General features: G+C 42.7%; 1 protein-coding gene across 1 annotated transcript in view; it reads left to right on the top strand.

The window, feature by feature from the left end:
- Window positions 1–18668, top strand: part of SLC26A6 (solute carrier family 26 member 6) — a 156995-nt gene that overhangs the window by 26194 nt on the left and 112133 nt on the right. The window contains exons 5-7 of the mRNA XM_053688958.1: window positions 2289–2453; window positions 17141–17293; window positions 18565–18647. Of these exons, the coding sequence (XP_053544933.1) occupies window positions 2289–2453; window positions 17141–17293; window positions 18565–18647 (401 nt within the window). The remainder of the gene's footprint in view (window positions 1–2288; window positions 2454–17140; window positions 17294–18564; window positions 18648–18668) is intronic.

Here is an 18668-nt window from a genome sequence, read left to right as displayed (position 1 = left end):
GAGAACCTGTGGTCCATCATCAAATGTGAGATTTACAAGGAGGGAAAACAGTACACCTCTCTGAACAGTGTCTGGGAGGCTGTGGTTGCTGCTGCACGCAATGTTGATGGTGAACAGATCAAAACACTGACAGAATCCATGGATGGCAGGCTTTTGAGTGTCCTTGCAAAGAAAGGTGGCTATATTGGTCACTGATTTGTTTTTGTTTTGTTTTTGAATGTCAGAAATGTATATTTGTGAATGTTGAGATGTTATATTGGTTTCACTGGTAAAAATAAATAATTGAAATGGGTATATATTTGTTTTTTGTTAAGTTGCCTAATAATTACGCACAGTAATAGTCACCTGCACACACAGATATCCCCCTAAAATAGCTATAACTAAAAACAAACTAAAAACTACTTCCAAAACTATTCAGCTTTGATATTAATGAGTTTTTTTGGTTCATTGAGAACATGGTTGTTGTTCAATAATAAAATTAATCCTCAAAAATACAACTTGCCTAATAATTCTACACTCCCTGTATAAATATATATATATATATATATATATATATATATATATATTGTACTAAAATACCATCAGATATATGTAGAAATATGTATTTATTAATAAATAGAACATATTCTGCTATGTGAAGTACTTTAGAATGTGAAATATTCATATTTTCATGTCCGGTTAGCTAGCACACTTGAGAATGTGCAATCAGGTTTGCGCATGAGTATGGTGGTAGGTTTTTTTTCCACTTTTTGTGCTATGTTTTTTTTTTGAGGGGGGGAATATGTTAAAGCGGTTGCAATATTCTAACCAGCTTTTTGCGTTCATCGGGTTAGCATGCGATCAAAAACTTTTTACTCAACTTGCAATACCAGTGCTACCCAATGCACGCAAAAAGCTTACTTCTAGCAGAGTTAGCACGTAAGCAAGAGTGATAAATACCGATCCACTCTAAATCTAGCCTTAAATGTGTATTTAAAGAGATAGAAAGGTAAAAATGAAATGTGCATGGGTGCGTTTCAATTTGAAATAGAAGCATTTTTGCAATATACTTTTCATAAGCAAAAATGTTTTAAAAAAAAATTATTACTTTATTTCTTCGGCATACTCACATATTCTGTGCACCAGTATTCAAAGAACATGCCTGCTCAGAGAGTCAGCAGTGGCTTGTATACCACAAATTATCGCCTAAGCACTCAGAGGTAGAAAAAAAACAACAAGTTTACAAGAATTACAAAGTCCCCAAAATATAACATATAATTATTTTCATAAAACATAACCTTTATTAGTGAAAAGTTTACATGTTTTTTTACCTATGTTTTTAACTTTTCACTAATAAATGTTATGTTGTATGAGAGTCATTATATGTAATATTTTGGCAACTTCGTAATTCTGTAAATTTGTTTTTTTTTCTATATGAGTGATTAAGAGATGCTTTTTTCTCTTACATTTTTGTTGTATTACATTTCCTTGCATTTTCTCTTTTGTTCACTAGGGTTACTTATTTAAATTTCCACCAGTCTCTCTTTTGTTATTTAAAGTGAAAGTAAACCCTAGCGTTGTATAAACGCTAGGATTTACTATTGAAACAAATAAAGGGCACTTTCATTCATGAAGTATAAGATACTTCATGTAGAAAGCTCCTTTATTTGTTTCAACCGATTGCCGATTTTAGCTGCTACAGCAGCCCACGGCTAAAAAATTTTTTGGCTAAGAGGTGACGTTTTCACCTCTTAGCCAATAGCAGTGCGGTAAATCCGGCTCCCATGGGTGCCAAGCTGGATTTACTGCACTGCTATTGGCTAAGAGGTGAAAACGTCACCTCTTAGCCAAACTTTTTTTAGCCATGGGCTGCTGTAGCAGCTAAAATCGGCAATCGGTTGAAACAAATAAAGGAGCTTTCTACATGAAGTATCTTATACTTCATGAATGAAAGTGTCCTTTATTTGTTTCAATAGTAAATCCTAGCGTTTGTACAATGTTTGGGTTTACTTTCACTTTAAAAATGACACAAATTATGTCTTCAGAAGCAATACACATCTCCAACAGATATGTGCGTATGCTGCAGGAAAAGCAGTAATAACTTTAACAAGAAGCATTTTTGCTAGTGAAAGTATATTGCAAAAATGTCTCTATTTCACATTGAAATGCAGCCATGGAATGTCATTTTTGACCTTTCTGCCCCTTTAAATGAAAGAAAAATAGAACTGAACTAATTCATGAAATGTGAGGTGCGTATTATACAAATCAAGCAGTAAAACAGTGCATTCCCTGGTTGTCTGTACTTGCAGATTGCACTGGGTCTCATACAGTTTGGTTTTGTGGTTACCTACCTGTCTGACCCACTAGTGAGCGGGTACACAACGGCTTCTGCCATCCACGTTTTGGTGTCTCAGCTAAAATATTTATTTGGAATAAGAATGAGCCAGAAAACCCAGCCGTTCTCATTAATTCATGTAAGTATTTTTTTTATTTCACAGCTATTATTCTGAAGCTCTGTTCAAGTGTGAGGAAACAAGGTGAATAAATGAAAAGTGCTTGATGTATATAGAAAAAAACAAAATTTATGCTTACCTGATAAATTTATTTCTCTTGTGGTGTATCCAGTCCACGGATCATCCATTACTTGTGGGATATTCTCCTTCCCAACAGGAAGCTGCAAGAGGATCACCCACAGCAGAGCTGTCTATATAGCTCCTCCCCTAACTGCCAACCCCCAGTCATTCGACCGAAGACAAGCAAGAGAAAGAAGAAACTATAGGGTGCAGTGGTGACTGTAGTTTAAAAATAAAAAACACTTGCCTTAAAATGACAGGGCGGGCCGTGGACTGGATACACCACAGGAGAAATAAATTTATCAGGTAAGCATAAATTTTGTTTTCTCTTGTAAGGTATATCCAGTCCACGGATCATCCATTACTTGTGGGATACCAATACCAAAGCTATAGGACACGGATGAACGGAGGGACAAGGCAGGCGCTTAAACGGAAGGTAACACTGCCTGTAAGACCTTTCTCCCAAAAATAGCCTCCGAAGAAGCAAAAGTATCAAATTTATAGAATTTAGAAAAAGTATGAAGCGAAGACCAAGTCGCCACCTTAAAAATCTGTTCAACAGAAGCCTCATTCTTAAAAGCCCATGTGGAAGCTACCGCTCTAGTAGAATGAGCTGTAATTCTTTCAGGAGGCTGCTGGCCAGCAGTCTCATAAGCTAAGCGTATTATACTCCTTAGCCAAAAAAAAGAGTAGTTGCCGAAGCCTTTTGGCCTCTCCTCTGTCCAGAGTAGATGACAAACAATGCAGACGTTTGACGAAAATCTTTAGTAGCTTGTAAATAAAACTTTAAAGCACATCAAGATTGTGTAATAGACGTTCCTTCTTTGAAGAAGGATTAGGACACAGTGACGGAACAACAATCTCCTGATTGATATTTTTATTAGATACCACCTTAGGTAGAAAACCAGGTTTGGTACGTAACACTACCTTATCTGCATGGAAAATGAGATAACATAATTTATGCTTACCTGATAAATTCCTTTCTTCTGTTGTGTGATCAGTCCACGGGTCATCATTACTTCTGGGATATAACTCCTCCCCAACAGGAAATGCAAGAGGATTCACCCAGCAGAGCTGCATATAGCTCCTCCCCTCTACGTCACTCCCAGTCATTCGACCAAGAATCAACGAGAAAGGAGAAACCAAGGGTGAAGTGGTGACTGGAGTATAATTTAAAAGATATTTACCTGCCTTAAAAAAAAAAAAACAGGGCGGGCCGTGGACTGATCACACAACAGAAGAAAGGAATTTATCAGGTAAGCATAAATTATGTTTTCTTCTGTTATGTGTGATCAGTCCACGGGTCATCATTACTTCTGGGATACCAATACCAAAGCAAAAGTACACGGATGACGGGAGGGATAGGCAGGCTCATTATACAGAAGGAACCACTGCCTGAAGAACCTTTCTCCCAAAAATAGCCTCCGAAGAAGCAAAAGTGTCAAATTTGTAAAATTTGGAAAAAGTATGAAGCGAAGACCAAGTTGCAGCCTTGCAAATCTGTTCAACAGAGGCCTCATTCTTAAAGGCCCAAGTGGAAGCCACAGCTCTAGTAGAATGAGCTGTAATTCTTTCAGGAGGCTGCTGTCCAGCAGTCTCATAGGCTAAACGAATTATGCTACGAAGCCAGAAGGAGAGAGAGGTAGCCGAAGCCTTATGACCTCTCCTCTGACCAGAGTACACGACAAACAGGGAAGACGTTTGCCGAAAATCCTTAGTTGCCTGCAAGTAGAACTTGAGGGCACGAACTACATCCAGATTGTGTAGAAGACGTTCCTTCTTTGAAGAAGGATTCGGGCACAGGGAAGGCACCACGATCTCTTGATTGATGTTCCTGTTAGTGACTACCTTAGGTAAGAACCCAGGTTTTGTACGCAGAACTACCTTATCTGAATGAAAAATCAAATAAGGAGAATCACAATGTAAAGCTGATAACTCAGAGACTCTCCGAGCCGAAGAAATAGCCATTAAAAATAACACTTTCCAAGATAACAACTTTATATCAATGGAATGAAGGGGTTCAAACGGAACTCCTTGTAGAACGTTAAGAACAAGGTTTAAACTCCATGGCGGAGCAACAGTTTTAAACACAGGCTTGATCCTAGCTAAAGCCTGACAAAAGGCCTGGACGTCTGGATTTTCTGACAGACGCCTGTGTAACAAGATGGACAGAGCTGAGATCTGTCCCTTTAATTAACTAGCCGATAAACCCTTTTCTAAACCTTCTTGTAGAAAGGACAATATCCTAGGAATCCTAACCTTACTCCAGGAGTAACCTTTGGATTCGCACCAGTATAGGTATTTACGCCACATCTTATGGTAAATCCTTCTGGTAACAGGCTTCCTAGCCTGTATCAGGGTATCAATAACCGACTCAGAAAAACCACGTTTTGATAAAATCAAGCGTTCAATTTCCAAGCAGTCAGCTTCAGAGAAGTTAGATTTTGATGTTTGAATGGACCCTGTATCAGAAGGTCCTGTCTTAGAGGTAGAGACCAAGGCGGACAGGATGACATGTCCACTAGATCTGCATACCAAGTCCTGCGTGGCCATGCAGGCACTATTAGAATCACTGATGCTCTCTCCTGTTTGATTTTGGCAATCAATCGAGGAAGCAGCGGGAAGGGTGGAAACACATAAGCCATCCCGAAGTTCCAAGGTGCTGTCAAAGCATCTATCAGAACCGCTCCCGGATTCCTGGATCTGGACCCGTAGCGAGGAAGTTTGGCGTTCTGGCGAGACGCCATGAGATCTATCTCTGGTTTGCCCCAACTTCGAAGTATTTGGGCAAAGACCTCCGGATGAAGTTCCCACTCCCCCGGATGAAAAGTCTGGCGACTCAAGAAATCCGCCTCCCAGTTCTCCACTCCCGGGATGTGGATTGCTGACAGGTGGCAAGAGTGAGACTCTGCCCAGCGAATTATCTTTGATACTTCCATCATTGCTAGGGAGCTTCTTGTCCCTCCTTGATGGTTGATGTAAGCTACAGTCGTGATGTTGTCCGACTGAAACCTGATGAACCCCCGAGTTTTTAACTGGGGCCAAGCCAGAAGGGCATTGAGAACTGCTCTCAATTCCAGAATGTTTATTGGCAGGAGACTTTCCTCCTGATTCCATTGTCCCTGAGCCTTCAGAGAATTCCAGACAGCGCCCCAACCTAGTAGGCTGGCGTCTGTTGTTACAATTGTCCAGTCCGGCCTGCTGAATGGCATCCCCCTGGACAGATGTGGCCGAGAAAGCCACCATAGAAGAGAGTTTCTGGTCTCTTGATCCAGATTCAGAGTAGGGGACAAGTCTGAGTAATCCCCATTCCACTGACTCAGCATGCACAATTGCAGCGGTCTGAGATGTAGACGTGCAAAGGGTACTATGTCCATTGCTGCTACCATTAAGCCGATCACCTCCATGCATTGAGCTACTGACGGGAGTTGAATGGAATCATAGTCCTCTCACACATCCTATCTAGTCGTTGGGTGCAAGAGAATGACTGGGAGTGACGTAGAGGGGAGGAGCTATATGCAGCTCTGCTGGGTGAATCCTCTTGCATTTCCTGTTGGGGAGGAGTTATATCCCAGAAGTAATGATGACCCGTGGACTGATCACACATAACAGAAGAAAAGGGGAATCACATTGTAAAGCAGATAACTCCGAAACTCTTTGAGCCGAGGAGATAGCTACTAAAAACAGAACTTTCCAAGATAAGAGCTTAACATCTATGGAATGCAAAGGTTCAAACAGAACCCCTTGAAGAACTTTAAGAACTAAATTTAAACTCCATGGCGGAGCAACAGGTTTACACACAAGCTTGATTCTAACCAGAGCCTGACAAAACGCCTGAACATCTGGAACCTCAGCCAGACGTTTGTGCAAAAGAATAGACAGAGGAGAAATCTGTCCCTTTAAGGAACTAGCTGACAAACCCTTCTCCAATCCTTCTTGGAGAAAGGATAATATACTAGGAATCCTGACTTTACTCCATGAGTAACCCTTGGATTCACACCAATGAAGATATTTACACCATATCTTATGATAGATTTTCCTGGTGACAGGCTATCGCGCCTGTATTAAGGTATCAATGACCGACTCAGAGAAACCACGCTTTGATAAAATCAAGCGTTCAATCTCCAAGCAGTCAGACGCAGAGAAATTAGATTTGGATGGTTGAAAGGACCCTGAAGTAGAAGGTCCTGTCTCAGCGGCAGAGTCCATGGTGGAAAGGATGACATGTCCATCAGATCTGCATACCAAGTCCTGCGTGGCCACGCAGGTGCTATCAAAATCACCGAAGCTCTCTCCTGCTTGATCTTGGCAATCAGACGAGGGAGCAGAGGAAACGTTGGAAACACATAAGCCAGGTTGAAGGACCAAGGCACTGCTAGAGCATCTATCAGTGCTGCCTTGGGATCCATGGACCTGGATCCGTAACAAGGAAGCTTGGCGTTCTGATGAGATGCCATGAGATCCAGTTCTGGTTTGCCCCAAAGTTAAATCAACTGTGCAAATATCTCTGGATGGAGTTCCCACTCCCCCGGATGAAAAGTCTGTTGACTTAGAAAATCCGCCTCCCAGTTCTCTACTCCTGGGATATGGATAGCTGATAGATGGCAAGAGTGAACCTCTGCCCATAGAACCTCCAACATTGCTAGGGAACTCCTTGTTCCCCCTTGATGGTTGATGTAAGCTACAGTCGTGATGTTGTCCGACTGAAATCTGATGAACCTGACCGCAGCAAGCTGAGGCTAAGCCTGAAGAGCATTGAATATCGCTCTTAGTTCCAGAATGTTTATCGGAAGGAGTGCCTCCTCCTGAGTCCACGAGCCCTGAGCCTTCAGGGAGTTCCAGACTGCACCCCAGCCCAGAAGGCTGACATCTGTTGTTACTATTGTCCAATCTGGCCTGCGGGAAGGTCATACCCTTGGACAGATGGACCCGAGATAGCCACCAGAGAAGAGAATTCCTGGTCTCTTGATCCAGATTTAGTAGAGGGGACAAATCTGTGTAATCCCCATTCCACTGACTGAGCATGCAGAGTTGCAGCGGTCTGAGATGTAGGCGGGCAAACGGCACTATGTCCATTGCCGCTACCATTAAGCCGATTACTTCCATACACTGAGCCACTGAAGGGCGAGAAGTAGAATAAAGAACATGGCAGGAATTTAGAAGTTTTGACAACCTGGCCTCTGTCAGGTAAATCTTCATTTCTACAGAATCTATCAGAGTTCCTAGGAAGGAAACTCTTGTGAGAGGGGATAGAGAACTCTTTTCTTCATTCACTTTCCACCCATGAGACCTTAGGAATGCCAGAACAATGTCCGTATGGGACCTGGTGATTTGAAAATTCGACGCCTGTATCAGAATGTCATCTAGGTAAGGGGCTACTGCTATACCCCGCGGCCTTAGGACCGCCAAGAGTGACCCCAGAACCTTCGTAAAGATTCTTGGTGCCGTAGCTAACCCAAAGGGAAGAGCCACAAACTGGTAATGCCTGTCTAGGAAGGGGAACCTGAGAAACCGTTGATGATCTCTGTGTATCGGAATGTGAAGATAAGCATCCTTTAAGTCCACGGTAGTCATATATTGACCCTCCTGGATCATAGGTAGGATGGTTCAAATAGTCTCCATCTTGAAGGATGGGACCCTGAGAAATTTGTTTAGGATCTTGAGATCTAAGATTGGTCTGAAGGTTCCCTCTTTCTTGGGAACCACAAACAGATTCGAATAGAAGCCTTGCCCCTGTTCCTCCTTTGGAACTGGGTGGATCACTCCCATAACTAGGAGGTCTTGAACACTGTGTAAGAATGCCTCTCTCTTTATCTGGTTTGCAGATAATTGTGAGAGATGAAATCTTCCTTTTGGGGAAGAAGCTTTGAAGTCCAAAAGATATCCCTGGGACACAATTTCCAACGCCCAGGGATCCTGGACATCTCTTGCCCAAGCCTGGGCAAAGAGAAAAAGTCTGCCCCCTACTAGATCCGTTACCGGATCGGGGGCTGATCTTTCATGCTGTCTTAGAGGCAGCAGCAGGCTTTTTGGCCTGCTTTCCTTTGTTCCAAGCCTGGTTAGGTCTCCAGACCGGCTTGGACTGGGCAAAATTTCCCTCTTGTTTTGTATTAGAGGAAGTTGAAGCTGCGCCACTCTTGAAGTTTCGAAAGGCACGAAAATTAGTCTGTTTGGTCCTTAATTTGTTGGACCTATCCTGAGGAAGGGCGTGACCTTTTCCTCCAGTAATATCAGAAATGATCTCCTTCAGTTCGGGCCCGAATAGGGTCTGCCCCTTGAAGGGAATGTTGAGAAGCTTAGACTTTTAAGTAACGTCAGCTGACCAGGATTTAAGCCATAACGCCCTACGCGCTTGAATAGCAAAACCTGAGTTCTTAGCCGTTAGTTTGGTTAAATGAACAACGGCGTCAGAAACAAATGAATTGGCTAGCTTAAGAGCTTTAAGCTTGTCAAGTATATCATCCAATGGGGTTTCTACCTGTAGAGCCTCTTCCAGAGACTCAAACCAGAAGGCCGCAGCAGCAGTGACAGGGGCAATGCATGCAAGGGGCTGGAGAATAAAAACCTGTTGAATAAACATTTTCTTAAGGTAACCCTCTAACTTTTTATCCATTGGATCTAGGAAAGCACAACTGTCCTCAATGGGGATAGTTGTACGCTTAGCTAGGGTAGAGACTGCTCCCTCCACCTTAGGGACCGAGATAGCCACCAGAGAAGAGAATCCCTGGTCTCTTGATCCAGATTTAGTAGAGGGGACAAATCTGTGTAATCCCCATTCCACTGACTGAGCATGCAGAGTTGCAGCGGTCTGAGATGTAGGCGGGCAAACGGCACTATGTCCATTGCCGCTACCATTAAGCCGATTACTTCCATACACTGAGCCACTGAAGGGCGAGAAGTAGAATAAAGAACATGGCAGGAATTTAGAAGTTTTGACAACCTGGCCTCTGTCAGGTAAATCTTCATTTCTACAGAATCTATCAGAGTTCCTAGGAAGGAAACTCTTGTGAGAGGGGATAGAGAACTCTTTTCTTCATTCACTTTCCACCCATGAGACCTTAGGAATGCCAGAACAATGTCCGTATGGGACCTGGTGATTTGAAAATTCGACGCCTGTATCAGAATGTCATCTAGGTAAGGGGCTACTGCTATACCCCGCGGCCTTAGGACCGCCAAGAGTGACCCCAGAACCTTCGTAAAGATTCTTGGTGCCGTAGCTAACCCAAAGGGAAGAGCCACAAACTGGTAATGCCTGTCTAGGAAGGGGAACCTGAGAAACCGTTGATGATCTCTGTGTATCGGAATGTGAAGATAAGCATCCTTTAAGTCCACGGTAGTCATATATTGACCCTCCTGGATCATAGGTAGGATGGTTCAAATAGTCTCCATCTTGAAGGATGGGACCCTGAGAAATTTGTTTAGGATCTTGAGATCTAAGATTGGTCTGAAGGTTCCCTCTTTCTTGGGAACCACAAACAGATTCGAATAGAAGCCTTGCCCCTGTTCCTCCTTTGGAACTGGGTGGATCACTCCCATAACTAGGAGGTCTTGAACACTGTGTAAGAATGCCTCTCTCTTTATCTGGTTTGCAGATAATTGTGAGAGATGAAATCTTCCTTTTGGGGAAGAAGCTTTGAAGTCCAAAAGATATCCCTGGGACACAATTTCCAACGCCCAGGGATCCTGGACATCTCTTGCCCAAGCCTGGGCAAAGAGAAAAAGTCTGCCCCCTACTAGATCCGTTACCGGATCGGGGGCTGATCTTTCATGCTGTCTTAGAGGCAGCAGCAGGCTTTTTGGCCTGCTTTCCTTTGTTCCAAGCCTGGTTAGGTCTCCAGACCGGCTTGGACTGGGCAAAATTTCCCTCTTGTTTTGTATTAGAGGAAGTTGAAGCTGCGCCACTCTTGAAGTTTCGAAAGGCACGAAAATTAGTCTGTTTGGTCCTTAATTTGTTGGACCTATCCTGAGGAAGGGCGTGACCTTTTCCTCCAGTAATATCAGAAATGATCTCCTTCAGTTCGGGCCCGAATAGGGTCTGCCCCTTGAAGGGAATGTTGAGAAGCTTAGACTTTTAAGTAACGTCAGCTGACCAGGATTTAAGCCATAACGCCCTACGCGCTTGAATAGCAAAACCTGAGTTCTTAGCCGTTAGTTTGGTTAAATGAACAACGGCGTCAGAAACAAATGAATTGGCTAGCTTAAGAGCTTTAAGCTTGTCAAGTATATCATCCAATGGGGTTTCTACCTGTAGAGCCTCTTCCAGAGACTCAAACCAGAAGGCCGCAGCAGCAGTGACAGGGGCAATGCATGCAAGGGGCTGGAGAATAAAAACCTGTTGAATAAACATTTTCTTAAGGTAACCCTCTAACTTTTTATCCATTGGATCTAGGAAAGCACAACTGTCCTCAATGGGGATAGTTGTACGCTTAGCTAGGGTAGAGACTGCTCCCTCCACCTTAGGGACCGAGATAGCCACCAGAGAAGAGAATCCCTGGTCTCTTGATCCAGATTTAGTAGAGGGGACAAATCTGTGTAATCCCCATTCCACTGACTGAGCATGCAGAGTTGCAGCGGTCTGAGATGTAGGCGGGCAAACGGCACTATGTCCATTGCCGCTACCATTAAGCCGATTACTTCCATACACTGAGCCACTGAAGGGCGAGAAGTAGAATAAAGAACATGGCAGGAATTTAGAAGTTTTGACAACCTGGCCTCTGTCAGGTAAATCTTCATTTCTACAGAATCTATCAGAGTTCCTAGGAAGGAAACTCTTGTGAGAGGGGATAGAGAACTCTTTTCTTCATTCACTTTCCACCCATGAGACCTTAGGAATGCCAGAACAATGTCCGTATGGGACCTGGCGATTTGAAAATTCGACGCCTGTATCAGAATGTCATCTAGGTAAGGGGCTACTGCTATACCCCGCGGCCTTAGGACCGCCAAGAGTGACCCCAGAACCTTCGTAAAGATTCTTGGTGCCGTAGCTAACCCAAAGGGAAGAGCCACAAACTGGTAATGCCTGTCTAGGAAGGGGAACCTGAGAAACCGTTGATGATCTCTGTGTATCGGAATGTGAAGATAAGCATCCTTTAAGTCCATGGTAGTCATATATTGACCCTCCTGGATCATAGGTAGGATGGTTCAAATAGTCTCCATCTTGAAGGATGGGACCCTGAGAAATTTGTTTAGGATCTTGAGATCTAAGATTGGTCTGAAGGTTCCCTCTTTCTTGGGAACCACAAACAGATTCGAATAGAAGCCTTGCCCCTGTTCCTCCTTTGGAACTGGGTGGATCACTCCCATAACTAGGAGGTCTTGAACACTGTGTAAGAATGCCTCTCTCTTTATCTGGTTTGCAGATAATTGTGAGAGATGAAATCTTCCTTTTGGGGAAGAAGCTTTGAAGTCCAAAAGATATCCCTGGGACACAATTTCCAACGCCCAGGGATCCTGGACATCTCTTGCCCAAGCCTGGGCAAAGAGAGAAAGTCTGCCCCCTACTAGATCCGTTACCGGATCGGGGGCTGATCTTTCATGCTGTCTTAGAGGCAGCAGCAGGCTTTTTGGCCTGCTTTCCTTTGTTCCAAGCCTGGTTAGGTCTCCAGACCGGCTTGGACTGGGCAAAATTTCCCTCTTGTTTTGTATTAGAGGAAGTTGAAGCTGCGCCACTCTTGAAGTTTCGAAAGGCACGAAAATTAGTCTGTTTGGTCCTTAATTTGTTGGACCTATCCTGAGGAAGGGCGTGACCTTTTCCTCCAGTAATATCAGAAATGATCTCCTTCAGTTCGGGCCCGAATAGGGTCTGCCCCTTGAAGGGAATGTTGAGAAGCTTAGACTTTTAAGTAACGTCAGCTGACCAGGATTTAAGCCATAACGCCCTACGCGCTTGAATAGCAAAACCTGAGTTCTTAGCCGTTAGTTTGGTTAAATGAACAACGGCGTCAGAAACAAATGAATTGGCTAGCTTAAGAGCTTTAAGCTTGTCAAGTATATCATCCAATGGGGTTTCTACCTGTAGAGCCTCTTCCAGAGACTCAAACCAGAAGGCCGCAGCAGCAGTGACAGGGGCAATGCATGCAAGGGGCTGGAGAATAAAAACCTGTTGAATAAACATTTTCTTAAGGTAACCCTCTAACTTTTTATCCATTGGATCTAGGAAAGCACAACTGTCCTCAATGGGGATAGTTGTACGCTTAGCTAGGGTAGAGACTGCTCCCTCCACCTTAGGGACCGAGATAGCCACCAGAGAAGAGAATCCCTGGTCTCTTGATCCAGATTTAGTAGAGGGGACAAATCTGTGTAATCCCCATTCCACTGACTGAGCATGCAGAGTTGCAGCGGTCTGAGATGTAGGCGGGCAAACGGCACTATGTCCATTGCCGCTACCATTAAGCCGATTACTTCCATACACTGAGCCACTGAAGGGCGAAAAGTAGAATAAAGAACACGGCAGGAATTTAGAAGTTTTGACAACCTGGCCTCTGTCAGGTAAATCTTCATTTCTACAGAATCTATCAGAGTTCCTAGGAAGGAAACTCTTGTGAGAGGGGATAGAGAACTCTTTTCTTTGTTCACTTTCCACCCATGAGACCTCAGGAATGCCAGAACAATGTCTGTATGGGACATGGCGATTTGAAAATTCGACGCCTGTATCAGAATGTCGTCTAGGTAAGGGGCTACTGCTATACCCCGCGGCCTTAGGACCGCCAAGAGTGACCCCAGAACCTTCGTAAAGATTCTTGGTGCCGTAGCTAACCCAAAGGGAAGAGCCACAAACTGGTAATGCCTGTCTAGGAAGGCGAACCTGAGAAACCGATGATGATCTCTGTGTATCGGAATGTGAAGATAAGCATACTTTAAGTCCACGGTAGTCATATATTGACCCTCCTGGATCATAGGTAGGATGGTTCAAATAGTCTCCATCTTGAAGGATGGGACCCTGAGAAATTTGTTTAGGATCTTGAGATCTAAGATTGGTCTGAAGGTTCCCTCTTTCTTGGGAACCACAAACAGATTCAAATAGAGGCCTTGCCCCTGTTCCTCCTTTGGAACTGGATGGATCACTCCCATAACTAGGAGGTCTTGAACACAGTGTAAGAATGCCTCTCTCTTTATCTGGTTTGCAGATAATTGTGAGAGATGAAATCTTCCTTTTGGGGAAGAAGCTTTGAAGTCCAGAAGATATCCCTGGGACACAATTTTCAACGCCCAGGGATCCTGGACATCTCTTGCCCAAGCCTGGGCAAAGAGAGAAAGTCTGCCCCTTACTAGATCCGTTACCGGATCGGGGGCTGATCTTTCATGCTGTCTTAGAGGCAGCAGCAGGCTTTTTGTCCTGCTTTCCTTTGTTCCAAGCCTGGTTAGGTCTCCAGACCGGCTTGGACTGGGCAAAATTTCCCTCTTGTTTTGTATTAGAGGAAGTTAAAGCTGCGCCACTCTTGAAGTTTCGAAAGGCACGAAAATTAGTCTGTTTGGTCATTAATTTGTTGGACCTATCCTGAGGAAGGGCGTGACCTTTTCCTCCAGTAATATCAGAAATGATCTCCTTCAGTTTGGGCCCGAATAGGGTCTGCCCCTTGAAGGGAATGTTGAGAAGCTTAGACTTTGAAGTAACGTCAGCTGACCAGGATTTAAGCCATAACGCCCTACGCGCTTGAATAGCCAAACCTGAGCTCTTAGCCGTTAGTTTGGTTAAATGAACAACGGCGTCAGAAACAAATGAATTGGCTAGCTTAAGAGCTTTAAGCTTGTCAAGTATATCATCCAATGGGGTTTCTACCTGTAGAGCCTCTTCCAGAGACTCAAACCAGAAGGCCGCAGCAGCAGTGACAGGGGCAATGCATGCAAGGGGCTGGAGAATAAAACCCTGTTGAATAAACATTTTCTCAAGGTAACCCTCTAACTTTTTATCCATTGGATCTAGGAAAGCACAACTGTCCTCAACGGGGATAGTTGTACGCTTAGCTAGGGTAGAGACTGCTCCCTCCACCTTAGGGACCATTTACCACAAGTCCCGTGTAGCGGCATCTATGGGAAACATCTTTTTAAAAACAGGAGGGGGAGAGAACGGTACACCTGGTCTATCCCATTCCTTAGTAATAATTTCTGAAAACCTCTTAGGTATTGGAAAAACATCAGTGTAAACAGGCACTGCGTAGTATTTATCCAATCTAGACAATTTCTCTGGGACTATAATGGTGTCACAGTCATCCAGAGTAGCTAAAACCTCCCTGAGCAACACGCGGAGGTGTTCAAGCTTAAATTTAAATGTAGACATATCAGAATCAGGTTGAAGTATCTTCCCTGAGTCAGAAAAATCACCCACAGATAGAAGCTCTCCTTCCTCAGCTTCTGCATATTGTGAGGGGATATCAGACATAGCTACTAAAGCGTCAGAGAGCTCTGTATTTTTCCTAGAGCAAAAAAAACGGTGAAACCGTTATAACAGTCACAGGCAAACTGCCACAGCTCTACTGTGGCTCCTACCTTCCCATAAAACGACTTTTGTAGTCAAAAAAACCCTTTACAGAGGTCCAATATGTCAGGGGACTCCTTCAGGGAAGCTGGATGTCTCTGAGTGTAAAAAATACTGCGCAATTAGAGTCAGAGGGCCTAAAAAACTACTCTTAGGAGTCAAATAACAGCCATGTTGAAAAACTAGGCCCCAAAGAAAGATTTATCACCCTTAGTAAAAAACGTTCCTTATATCTTGTAAACGTTTAACATACTAAGCCATAAGAGCAAGTAACATGAAAATTACCCTTTACTGCAAGTATGATGCCAGTCATTATTAAATCACTGCAATCAGGCTTACCTCAAATATATCAGGCACTGTCAGCATTTTCTAGACTTCTTATCATCTCTCTAGAAAAAAATATACTGAACATACCTCAAGGCAGTTCATTCTGCAGGCCGTTCCCCCAGCTGAACTTTTCCCATATTCTTCAGTTATGTGTGAGAACAGCAGTGGATTTTAGTTACAACCTGCTAAGATCATCAAAAACCTCAGGCAAAACACTTCTTCTAATTTCTGCCTGAGGTAAAAACAGTACAACTCCGGTACCATTTAAAAATAACAAACTTTTCATTGAAGATAAACTACACTAAGTCACCACATCTCTCTAGCTACTTCCCTTGTCGAGAGCTGCAAGAGAATGACTGGGGGTTGGCAGTTAGGGGAGGAGCTATATAGACAGCTCTGCTGTGGGTGATCCTCTTGCAGCTTCCTGTTGGGAAGGAGAATATCCCACAAGTAATGGATGATCCGTGGACTGGATACACCTTACAAGAGAAATATATATTGTTACTCTCAATTCTGAATCCCTAGTGAGCTGTGCGTTTAACCCTTGTGGCAGCTACGCCAACTATACTGAGATTTTAGCGCTAACATCAATGATGTAGCACAATCAACCAATATGTGAAAGCCGTATACTGACACAGAAGTCAAAATGAAACGCTCATTATTCACATAGGTCATTCATTTAAAGACTACGTCCATACCCTTTAAAGGGACATAAAACCTTTTTATTTTCATGACTCAGATAAAACAAAATTTTAAACAACTTTCCAATTTACTTTTACTATCGCATTTTCTTTGTTTTCTTGTTATTCTTTGTTGTAAATAAGGAATGTAAGCTCAGGAGCGTGCATGTGTCTGCAGCACTATATGGCAGCAGTTTTGCAACAATGTTATACATTAGCAAGAGCACTAGATGGCAGCACTATTTCCTGTCATGTAATGCCCCAGACAAGTGCACGCTGCCTACCTAGATATCTCTTCAACAAAGAAAAACATGAGAACGAATTACAAATTTGATAATATAAGTAAATTGGAAAGCTTTTTAAAATTGTATTCGCTATCTGAATCATGAAAGAGAAATTGTGGTCTTTATGTCCCTTTAATGTAATATTTGACTATACCAGCTGCTCTGCACAGCTAATCTACTGTTTCCCACAAATGAATTAAAGGGACAGTAAAGTCACAATTAGACACTCATGATTTAGACAGAGCATACAATTTTAAACAACTTTCCAATCTACTTCTATTATTTAATTTGCTTCCTTCTCTTGTTATCCTTTGCTGAAAGGTTTATCTAGGAAAGCTCTGGAGCAGCAAATAACCTAGGTTCTAGCTGCTGATTGGTGGCTGCATATATATACTAATTGTCATTGGCTCACCCATGTGTTCAGTTAGAAAACAGTAGTGCATTGATGCTCCTTCAACAAATGATACCAAGAGAATGAAGCTAATGTGATAATAAAGTAAACTGAAAGTTGTTTAAAATTGTATATTCTACCTAACTCTTGAAAGAAAAAAATTGGCTTTCATGTCCCTTTAAAATCTCACTTGTTAGATTTTTCACCAACTCTTAAACTTATATGAACCTAATCCATAGATAAAGAATTTTTACTTGATGTCTATTCCACTGACACGCCATTCTTTCTGTAAACTAAAGCCCTTTAGCTTATATTAAACATGCATGTCCCCGAGAGCTTCCAGAGTTCCAGTTTGCTTCTCTCCTGAATCTTTGCTTTCAAACTAATAGAAGAAGATTTATTAACACAAATAAATATTGTTTTGTCTTCAGACCTTAATAAAACTGTTCTCCAGAATCACGCAGACGAACATTGGCACCATAGTCACCAGTCTTATTGCCACTACAATTCTCTTGGTCGTGAAATATTTAAATGAAAGACTGGCATCTAAGTTTGTGATGCCGATTCCCATAGAGCTGATAATGGTAAGTCTCTGAGGGTTCAGCTAACAAAACTGTTATTGTGTGTGTTTTACTGAAATGACTCTTGCAAGTTGCCCACCTGGTCTAATATCTCAGCATCACTATGTTTGCAGCACATTATAGGAATTCAAAAGAAAGATGCAACTATACAATTCATCAAAAAAAATACAGAAACTCTAAAGAACATATTGGTGAATTGTGCATCATTATTTATAGCAGCTGCAGTTGTACAGGTGTATTAAAATCAAATTGTTTTTATGTATCTACAATTATGAACTGGTTCCGACCCCAATAAACCTTAACTGTGACCCAATTATGGTGCTGATTTATTAAAGTCTGGCGGACATGATACTATAGCATACGCTATCGGCATTCAACATTGCACAAGAAGTTCTAGTGAACTGCTTGTGCAATGCCGCCCCCTGCAGATTCACGGCCAATTGGCTGCTAGCAGGGGGTGTCAATCCACCCGATCATACACAATCGGGCGGATTGATGTCCGCAGCCTCCGGGGCGGCGGACCAGTTAAGGAGCAGCGGGCTTAAGACGGTTGCTCCATAACTGCTGTTTACGGCAAGTCTGAAGGCTCACGTGGAAACAGGGGTATCAGGGGCTATTTGGCCCTTGATAGATTGGCCCTATTGACTCATCTTGGCTCCACACTAATGGCCTAGCACCCCCAGAAAGCAGCTATATTTACCTTTGATTTAGCCCAGCTACAATTAAAAGAACATAAAACCCACATTTTATTTTCATGAATCAGATAGAGCATACGATCTTCTAATTTAATTCTATTATCACATGTTCTTCATTCTCTTGGTATCTTTTGTTAAAAAAAGGTCAGGAGCGTGCACATTTCTGGAGTACTATATGACAGCAGTTTTACAAGATTGTTATCTATTTGCAAGAGCACCTGACCCCTCTCTACTAGGTATCTCTTTAACATAGAATATCATGGGAACAAAGCAAATTTGATAATAATACAATTAAATTGGAATCTATTTAAAAATGGTTTGCTCTGTCTGACTCACAAAAGAAAGTTTTATCACTAGAGTCTCTATTGTCTGGGGCTAGTTTGGGTTTCCCCATATTATTATTGTTTTAGCTTATTCTGATTTATCAGATTAACCAATCAGGTGTACTGGGGGTGGGGTCACTGTCAAAACTCAGCCCTTTCAGATCACACAGAATATTAAAGGAAATGAACAAGTCATGTATCAAAATGGAGTACACTTGTACTGCTGATAAAAGTCTTATTATTGTGTTTCCTGTAGCTCATTGTCTCAACTGGCATTTCATATGCAGTTCGGCTGGATGATATGTTTGGTATTGAAAATGTTGGTGATATTCCAGTGGGGTGAGTGTAATTTACATATTG

Source organism: Bombina bombina, chromosome 7, assembly GCF_027579735.1.
Source record: "Bombina bombina isolate aBomBom1 chromosome 7, aBomBom1.pri, whole genome shotgun sequence".
Classification (NCBI taxonomy): Eukaryota; Metazoa; Chordata; class Amphibia; order Anura; family Bombinatoridae; genus Bombina; species Bombina bombina.
The sequence above is the reverse complement of the archived record's forward strand: the minus strand, read 5'-3'. Positions and strand labels throughout refer to the sequence as shown.